At 30.8% G+C, this 10,712-nt stretch overlaps 1 protein-coding gene across 6 annotated transcripts in view; it reads left to right on the top strand.

Moving 5' to 3' along the window:
• Positions 1-7,371, top strand: part of LOC133186616 (basic salivary proline-rich protein 2-like) — a 35,556-nt gene extending 28,185 nt beyond the window's left edge. For 5 of the 6 annotated variants that reach the window (XM_061321847.1, XM_061321846.1, XM_061321849.1 and 2 more), the window contains 5 exons: positions 311-744; positions 2,999-3,190; positions 3,781-3,870; positions 4,061-4,213; positions 4,438-7,371. In XM_061321847.1, coding sequence (XP_061177831.1) covers positions 311-744; positions 2,999-3,190; positions 3,781-3,870; positions 4,061-4,213; positions 4,438-4,557 — 989 coding nt within the window. In that variant the 3' untranslated portion in view covers positions 4,558-7,371. Of the gene's footprint in view, positions 1-310; positions 745-2,026; positions 2,212-2,998; positions 3,191-3,780; positions 3,871-4,060; positions 4,214-4,437 lie in introns of all 6 variants that reach the window. The other variant, XM_061321851.1, reaches the window with a different exon arrangement.
• Positions 7,372-10,712: the final 3,341 nt, after the last annotated feature.

Consider the following 10,712-nt stretch of genomic DNA (forward strand, 5'->3'; position numbering starts at 1 on the left):
GTAATTCATATATTCTAAACATTGGATAAAAACTTAGGAGAAAAAAAATTGTGTGGGGATGTAAGGTCGTTCGTAAGGTTGACCCATGATATCCACAAACATTGGTCCCTCCAGAACAATGATGATTCCACAGTGTATAATTTCTTTTCTGTCTAAAAGAGTAGTGCATATCATATTACTATTCACAGGGATTTTCTGGCTCTACGCTGTAGATGAATAGATTTTGTCTATAAATTAAAGATTTGTATCAGCCTTTGATCTGTCAAATATGCCTCTGCTTACAAGAAATGAGAATCACATTTTCTTTCAGGATCAGGTGTAGAGCAAATAGACTTTAGAAATGTTTTATCTAAGGCTAAAACCAATACGCCCCCAAATGACACCGGAAATAAGCCATCCATACAGAAAACACTTCCGTCAACTCCATTGAAACCCCCAGTAAACAAATGGGGATTAAAAAGCACCCAAGGTGAACAAAGTTCACTAGAACAATCTAATGTAACCAAAAAATTTCTCCCTCCTGTGCCTCACAAACCATTGGAAGAAGAACAACAAACAGTATCACCTCAAAAATCACCCATACCTTTTAAACCGAAGCACAACGAACATCATCCTTTACCAGAAGTTCCAACACCAACTGTAAGATTGTCACCTCTTCCCGATTCATCTCAGAAAAAGGAGGTACCAGTACCTCCAAGGCAAACTGCTCCAAGCCATGACACACCTCCTATCCCCGCTGTGAGGGTCAGTGTGTAAGGCACTCAATGCATGTCTCTATAATACCAACATAGCATGGATGATGTCTATTAGCTCCTTGGGGTTTCATACTCACATACTTAATATATCATCACGAATTTAGCCTCTGCCCACCATGCAGTCTCTACCTCAGAGATGTTGTATATGATTTCATTTATGAAATGAGTTTCTGTCTTCCAGAGAATTTATACTGTAAAATCTCAATTTTCATGGGGTCAACTTTTCGTGGTATCAGAAAACTTTTTATTTCGAGGGGACTTGATTTCTTGGTTGAAGAAATGCAGAGTTGTACAGTATTTGAAATTTATATTTCGTGAAGGACAAGAATTTTAGGTCTCTTTATGCCACGAAAACAACGAAAATTAACCCCTCACGAAAATAAGTGATTTTACAGTGCATTCTAAGTTGCGTATCTGCACATCTGATATTGCGCAATCATGCTAGTGCTAGCGTATTTTCTTTGCTTGGTTTTTTTTTTTTTGAAGTTGAAAAATAATCTTTCAGTTCTAAATACGAGTATGTTCTTCCATCCATTAGTATGAAAACATGACGTCTCAATGTTCCCTGAATTCCACGAATGATGATCGGTTATACATTGTTTAAAAGATTTATGATCTATGGATTACCGAGCATATACTGTGGTATAGGAACCCTATTTATCATTGATGATCATTTTGAGTATTTTCCTTTAATATCACACACTTTATTTAAATCACTTAAATGATGTGGAAAAAAAGTGTCGGTAATTAGATATGAGGATGAATATCATTATATTCATATATGGATATTTACCAACTGGAAATATTTTTAGATACTGGAATAAAATGAATAATTCTAAAGCTTGATTTTGACAGTAACGTTTCCCATAGTATGTATTATTTATGTAATTTTATTTAAATTTTTATTTCCCAGTACGTTCATTTTTTAAAATGTTATATTTGATGTCTTTTGAATCACTCACTTTATTACCTTTCAAATTTTATTGTCTATGATTTCTATCATATTTTTGAAGGCTGGTAATTATCAATTAAAAAAAAAATCTTGCATTAGAATTAATCTTAATTTTTGGAAGAATTAAAGAGTCCTTCTTTCTTAAAATGTTAAGAAAATGAAATATTGAAACTTACATACTCCTGAATGAAAAATCTGAATAACAATCTAATTTTAATCATAACTTTATGATTAAAAAAAACCTTTAAATCTATGGTTGTTCTTCATGCTATATCATATACACAATATATTCTTTGCATGCCACAATCTTTCCTTTCAGACTTGGCATCATCTAAGGCATTACCTTTTCCAAAATCCGCTGCTTCTGTGGCAACATCTCTAAAGAAATCAGTAACGCCAGGAAAACCTGACTTATTCCCGCGACCAGTTAGGAAACCAGAAGCAATTAATTCAAATACCAAACCAACATCACCCGAACCTAAGTCACCGTCTTTTTCTAAACCGGTTAGTTCAACAAAGAAAAAGAGATAGTCATGTTATCAGTTTTGATTTACGTAATTTGGTCCTTAGATGACTGTGATGTTGAAAAAAAATGACACTTAATTATCAAGTCTTTTATTTGCGTATAGATATGTACCTTGCATACCGTATGCAATACAATGTAGATCAATATAGATGCAGGTCATTTCAAAACTTAAAATTAGTTTTTATAAGTTATATCAATATAGCATTACTTCAGTGACTGAAATGTATGTCAAATTTTTACATCAAAATTACTATTAATTAATATTTTCACTAATTAACCAGAGTTATATAATCTTCTACACAGCACACTGAAGTTATCAAGGGCAGTATGATATTATTATTCACTCGTTAGATATATACGTTATTTTGATAAGTTCGTCATTATTTCATGTATCTATCACTAAAGCATTTTAAACTGCATGTTTCATGGATTTTTTTTTTTTTACATAGAATTTATCTTTTGCATTTTGTTAATTTTCATTGTATTTCATTTAAAGTTATTTCTATCAAATCCTTTTATTTCATTTGATTAAATACATTTCTTATAAAATATTTTTTTTTAATGTTAGTTTTCCTTTTGAATTTAAAATTCAGTTTAATCATCTGTGTTTTAAATGTTAACTTTATACATGTATTTGAATTATTTTTTCCAGGTAATTATATTTACTATACTGAATTAATATTAATTATGAAAGAAAAAAAAATCTTAAACTCAGTCTAACAATTCTTACCTCAATTGAAGTTAATTCTCTGTTAAAACCTACAGCGATCTCCATCCCCCTCTAAGGAATCCCCACCTCCACCCCCGCCCGCCAAATCAGTGCCCGATAAACCACCTGTGCCTTACAGTCAAGTAAAACCCACCGTGAATGTCGCCAATGGCACCAAGATGGGTATTGAGGAGGACCACAACTCATCAGAGAATGAAGATGATGATATTTACGACGACGCTATTTCAGTAAGAAGTTCTGTTTGGATAAAAAGCAAAGAAAGAAAAAGAAAACAATTTAAAAGTGCTCTTTCGAAAATGTATTGGAAAATAAAATAGTGTTGATAAAATACTCACGCACTTATAATGGATATTTATTTTAAGTATGCTTTAAGACACTCAAATTCCCACATCAGCTCACTTTCGATACTAGGCATCGTTTTATTTTCTTAAAAGGCTAAACAATTTTCAAAATTACATATTACAAAATAACGTTTTATAATAGTCAAAAGTATCCATAGATGTTTTTCATTATCTCAACTTCCTGTATGAATTTTAAAAGATTCTTTAAAACAAAACAAACAAAAAAAAAAAAAACCCAAAACAAAACAAAACAAAAAACAACCCCCCCCCAAAAAAAACAACAACAACAACAACAAAAATAAAGTTAAAGATATGATGTTCAAATTCAAGTCCAAGATAAATATTGGTCTTCCTGCTTGAAAAAGAATGTTTAATGTGCGTTGAAAATCATTTCTAAGTGAAGTATTTGTCTCTTGTTGTTGTTTGTTTGTATGTTTCTTTCTTTCTTTCTTTCTTAGTATTAATTTTTTGTGTAGAATCGAGATCCCTTGTTAGGCGAACCTTGGTATTTCAAAACATTGAAGGATAGAAAAACCGGCGATAAGCTATTAAAGAAAGTTGGGAAGGTAGGAAATTTTAATGAGAATCTTTTAAAAGGAAACCAGATATATATGTTTTTAAGGGCTAAAGTAACTCAGCTAAATACCTAAGATGATTTTCAAATTTAAATCAAAGAAAATTATTAATAATTAGTTTTAAAATCGTTACAGTTCACTTCCATGGAATAGACTTATTAATGGAGCAATTTATTTTTAGGATGGAACGTTTTTAATACGAGAAAGCACTAAACAAGGGAATTTCCAGCCTTATACCATGATGGTCTTATTTCAAAACAATGTCTATAATCTGAAAATAAGAGTACGAGCTGATGGCAAAATGGCTCTGGGAGAGGAAAAACCGGACGAAATGGTGGGTAGTGTCTTTTTATTCAGAATAATGAAAATAAATGGTAAGCTTAGTAATTGAAATGAAGAGTCAATATAAATATTTCAATTTTTTCAAATTGATTTATGAAATACCTTATTACAAGATTTTGAAGATTTTCTTTGCATTTTGTTCAAAATTTAGTTAAAGCACAAAGAACTGACTTAATATAAAAAAGAGTGACTTCATGACGTACACATTCGTTTCAGTCCTTTATGGATGTTCAGAAACTGGTCAAATACCACAGAGAAACGGAAGTTATACTAGTTGGACACACAGGACAGCACAAGACACTGCTAAAATATTCTCCACCCCAAAATTCCATCTAAAGAACAACAAAGAACTGCTCAAAAATTCTCAACCCAAGCATTCCGTGTAAAGAAAATATTGACACCAATAATACAGGACTGTATTATGATTGAGTTATAGAAGGGGAAAACTAAAGTTTTATTTTTTACAATTTATTGTAACATTCCTGTAAAAAGAGAAAGGCATGCAATTTAATTTTTAAGATTATCTTTATTGTTTGCTTTGTTCCTGAATGCTTATCCTATTGCATTGATATCTTGTTGAATAACTTTATGGTCTCCCAAACTGGACCAATCAATGTTATTAATAGACTTTATATCTGGTATGTATGAATTTCATTCACCATAAGCTTCGTTTCTGTAGTGTTTTGTATTATTGGCATAAGAAAGTTTTTTTTTACTGCGTTGTGATATGCTGGAAGTGGTAAAGTTTTATATTTGTTTTCAAGATTTTTATATTCCATGATATGCTAGTGTCAGGATAATCCATGATACGCCAGTGTCAGGATAATCCATGACATGCTAGCATATACGCTGGTATGCTAGTGATACCATATACTATGGTATGCTTGTGTTAGCATATTCCATGATATACTACTGTGAGCAATTCCATCGTATGCTAGTGTTAGCATATTCTATGGTATGGTAGAATATGTAAACGTAATGCATTATTAAGAATGTGTCTTGCCAGTATCAACATAAATAAACTTGTTAATGGATCATTTTTAAGCAAAGAGAAAAACGATCCATAAACTCAGTCATAATAAGGCCATCATATTAAAAATGTTCTGATGGCTTTATTAAGAAATTGGTTAGACTGCATCTCATCCGTTGGTGCTTTGTGTGTGTGTGTGTTAGGTTTAAATGTAGATGTGTTTTGTATATCTGAAGTATTTGACCTGTAAGCTGGACACAGAAAGTAAGGTAAATATTTCTATTCCTTGGTCAAGAAAGGAACAGAGAGTTAATTGACCATGAACTGAAATCAATGGTCAGTTAATATAAGGTTTACTTTGTCATATTTAAGGATACTTGTAAAAAAGTTTAAGTGAAATGTGTCTTCTGAGCGAAAGAAAAAAAACTTAAATAGAAATACCTACATTCCATTTTGTTCATTTTTTTAAATACTTGATTACCTCATTTGTTAATATTCATGTAAAAAGAGTATAATCAGAAAAATAAAAATGTAGTTTTTGATAATTAATAATCATATATTTTTTCTAACTGTTTACTAGTATCATGTTATAATAAAACTATACGCATAGAAGGTGCATGCTACATGTTTCATCTTGTCAAAAATATTAGTCTTATTTTACAACTTATCATAAGTTATTGCAGGAATTAAAAAAAAACTTCTTAAAAATCTACATTATTCATTTTAAGGACATACGCAACGTAGTTTGAACTTCATTGTCTTTTTCCCTGGAGTTGAAGATTTCCAATACTTAAAGGAACTGTGTGCTACATTTTAATGTCTATATATGCTGCTGTACACTTCTTCTAAAACAAGTTTGGATAAACAAAACATCTAGAATATATGTTTAGTAATTTTTTGTGTATTTTTCTTTGAATCATACAAGAATTTTCATTAATTGATATCTTTTCAAGACCCCTGGTAATGTATGCTGATTTTTTGTCTACGAACATCTGATGGCACTAAAATCTTAAATTAAGAATATCTTGAAAAATTACCCGTAGGTAAGGTACGTTGCGTATGTCCTTAAATAATGTGTATTTGTAATGCCTAACATTTTATTTTTCTTTTAGGTGTGTGTGTACGTGTGTTTCAATTTTGATCAAACTGAAATACAAAAATTAGTAGAGAAATGATTTACCAAAGTAGACTTTGATCCCATTGGTTTAAAGTGACCATTTGCTAAATTGTATCATCTTTAAGAAAGTTTACAGTTCAGAAGTGGTATATAATACAAGTATGGCAAATACGAAATTTACAGACATGCTTTTTATATCGTTGTCCTGTTTCTGGATGACTTTTAATTTGTTTTTAATCAGGAAGAATCTTGAAATTGCATACCGGTATTAGAATATCATTTTAACGTATGTTTATCACACAAAACGAGCAACATAATATAATTATATTAATATACACTGTATGTTCAGCATATAAACTTGGTGCAGTATATCTATTATGTATTACATATATTCGTCATTCGAATGAACATGGTTTTAAAATATGTCGGATTTCACTTTTTTACGAAAATGAAATAGTCATATGCAATATATTCTAAACACAGATGTATCAGCATATTTAAAAATATATATTTATATTGGTTGCTCTTTTTATTAGTAAAAATATTTTTTAACATAATTTAGTTGAACATATGATTTATAAGTAGCTCGTTTTTATGGTAAACATTTTTCAAACATATATTACTGTTAATCCTGTGTAGTGTTCGTTGAACTGGCCAATTCTTCTGTACGTTCAAGATTTGTCATGTTGGAAGAATTGTATGTGTATAAATATGTACCTCAAACTGTGTATTAACGACAGCATAAAAAGCATAATTGTGATATTTAAAGACACAAAACTAACATTCCTTGTTAAATTGTGTACAGAATACATATATATTTGTTACTTTAAGCTAGTTTCCTTTTTCATATAATGAATGTATTCATTACTGTTTTTGTTCTAGGCAATAAAAAATTATATATAAAAAGATGTAATCGATGATTTTCACATTTTACTTGACACTTAATTTATCATTGATGAGCACTAGAGTTATAGAAGCAATTAAGTGTTTTTCTTTATCAGTACATAATTTTTGATAATTCTTTGACATGAAACTGTAGTTTAAATAAAAAGCTATAGACAAGCTTAGATGTTTTGTTATTATTAAAATATACATTTTCCTTCTTTGTGGCTTGTAGTTATTAGTCTTAAACTACGCACAATTTGGTCTAGCAATGTATCTGAATTACATCAGAATATTTAATATATATTGTCGAAGGGAGATGAAAATGACTTCACTCATTTTATCGTGAATGGTACGGAAAACTACTTATTTTTTAGCTCTACTGGTCAGAGACCAGAAGAGCTTATGCGATAGTAAGGTCCGTCTGTCTGTCTGTCCGTCCGTCCGTAAACAATTTTTCAAAATGCTACTCCTCCTACAGTTTTGATCTGATTTCAATAACTTGGCACACAAGTAGACTATACTAAGATACATAATTCTATGTATCGGTTTTTGATTTCGATGAATGGTGTTGCCATGGTTACTAAAAGTAGAAATTTCTGTGAAATACTTTCAAAATGCTACTCCTCCTACAGTTTTTATCTGATTTCAATATAACTTGGCACACAAGTAGACTATACTAAGATGCATAATTCTATATACCGGTTTTTGATTTCGATGAACGGTGTTGCCATGGTTACTAAAAATAGAAATTTCTGTGAAATACTTTCAAAATGCTACTCCTCCTACAGTTTTTATCTGATTTCAATATAACTTGGCACACAAGTAGACTATAATAAGATATATAATTCTGTTTATCGGTTTTTGATTTCAGTGAACAATGTTGCTATGGTTACTAAAAATAGAAATTTCTTTGAAATACTTTCAAAATGCTACTCCTCTTACAGTTTTGGTCTGATTTCAGTATAACTTGGCAAACAAGTAGACTACACTAAGATACATAATTCTTTTTGATTTTATGATTTCGATGAACATTGTTGCCATGGTTACTAAAAATAGAAATTTCCTTGAAATACCTTCAAAATGCTACCCCTACAGTTTTGGTCTGATTTTAGTAGTACTAGGCACACAAGTAGACTACACTAAGATACATAATTCTCTGTACCAGTTTCGGATTTCGATGAACAGTGTTGCCATGGTTACTAAAAATAGAAATTTTCTTGAAAATCCTCCTACTCCTCCTGCACTTTTTTGTCTGATTTCAGTATAATGTGGTATACAAGTAGACTACAAAGATACATAATTGGTGTTATTGTTTTTTGATTTTGTTGAATGATGTTGCCATGGTTACTTAAATCAAAATTTCTGTAAAATTGTTTTAAAAGGCTACTCCTCCTACAGTTTTAGTCTGATATAATAATAAATCTTGCCACAAAAGAGACTAAACCAAGGATCATTATTCTATTTATTGCTGTTGCAAAGTTTCAAGTCCAAGTGCTACTTTTATCTTCCTTTATAAATACAACCAGTAGAGCTACAGTCTCGTCAGAGACTTCTGGTTTTAATTTTTTGAAGTTCCACTTACAAGCCCTGTATCAAGTCCTCAATCCTTTATTAAGGACCGGAATGTTTTAGCTTGGTTATAAGTTGTGTTGTTTAATTTTTTCTGTAAGCATCTTTTTCTATTAAGGTCCGACGCCACGTTTCTCAATAATACATGCATATTATTTCTCCCAAGAATTTGTCAATGAAATATTGCTACTATAACAAGTTTCCTTAAAAAAGTACCACACCCGGCATTCATGCAAGATACCAGCTAGAGGATGTTTTTTCTTGTAGGAAATCACTAGCATTAATTGCCAATTTCACAATATTGTTCATGTAGTAATTTCAAATACTTTTAGAAAAACGGTCTAGAAATCACAAGATAGTGATAATTATGATTACTTTGTTGTATAATACGAAGAGAAACAAAACATGTTTGAGGGACGTGTCATCAGACCTTAAGTTCCCAGCGGTAAGGGGATATGAACCAGTATGGATGAAGTATTACTGTATATTTATGCTCACCAATTTCTGTCACTTAAGGATCCTCTCTACACTAAACCGAAATGTTTTTGGACATTATGAAAATTATACTGTATAAAGGTGTTAATACTGAGCTTATTTATATCATTTTCAATATAGGGTGCCTGGCTTTTACCCCAAGGTAATATGTTCAACGACAACAATTTTGATGAACAGAAATCACTGTTGTTTACCTAAGTTGGGAAAATGAAGTGTTCAATTAATTTATCTTGGCCTATCAAAATATTAAGAATGCTTGAATTGGTTAAAAATTGATTTATAAACTGCAGATTTCAATTTATTTTACTTAAGATCTAAGGGCAGATTACACTAACTACGTAAAAATACCACAGAAAGGTGAATTCCAAAAAAATTACCAAACTCGTATATATCAACCTGCACAATAAATACAGGCAATGGGAATAAATTTCTATATGAGAGATACAGAAATTTATTCCCATTGCCTGTATTTATTGTCTCAGCATATGTCTTTAGATAATGTCTAAATACCTGCCAAAATCTCCTTGATAATTATCTCAATTCACAAAAAGTTATGCCCCAAAAATGATGCTAAAATGTCGGGAGTGCAAATCTTTATTGTGCCATTTTGAAAATTTAATATTTTTAAAGATCTGTGAGGTAAATAATAATGGTTTATGTTGGAAATAAAGTAGGGATGGCAATCGAATACAGAATTGCTAATCGGTTAACCGCAAAACGTTCCGACCGATTAACCGGTTAGTCGCATCGTATCAAAATACACATTTTTTGATTTTTTTTAATGTATTTGTATTTATATACACAAGAAGACTGAAAGAGAGACGTGGTTTGAAGTTAGAAACATTCTGTTCATTATCTTGATCAGGAAACTATATGTACATATAAATTATTTTATTTCAATTTCAATAGTTAGACAAGAAAAAAATAAGAAAACCATGAATCTTGCATGAGAAATCAGGCACAGAAAGATATCTTTCCAGTGCATATGTCGCACAAATTCATTCTTCATTGTCACAGTAATCAAAACTTTGTCCGAACTTTAACTTATACAATGTTTTTCTAATAATATAATAGAGAAAGGCAAAAGATCGATACGTATACATACTCATTAAAACTGCTCAATGGAGATTATGTAAAATCAAAAGTATTACGGGAGGGTCAGGGTACCAATATAATGTTTTTAAAAACAGTAATTAATACTTCACAAACTGATCAATTATTACCTCGCGATCTCAATCCGGAGAGCCATAATTACCTCCAAATCAGCTTAATAAGATGTGTAAAAACGCTGAACAATCAACTTTTATGCAGAGATTCCCTTTCTTCAAAACGAAATTTAAGAAAATTGCGTTCAATTTTACATATCTTAAATTTTCCAATTAACCGATTGCAGATTTTCTAACCGATTACCATGGTTCCGACCGATTAATCGATTAACCGGTTACAAATTGCCAT

This window comes from Saccostrea echinata, unplaced genomic scaffold, assembly GCF_033153115.1.
Source record: "Saccostrea echinata isolate AGI-Se365-2 ecotype Australia unplaced genomic scaffold, CSIRO_AGI_Sech_v1 ptg000014l, whole genome shotgun sequence".
Lineage (NCBI taxonomy): Eukaryota > Metazoa > Mollusca > Bivalvia > Ostreida > Ostreidae > Saccostrea > Saccostrea echinata.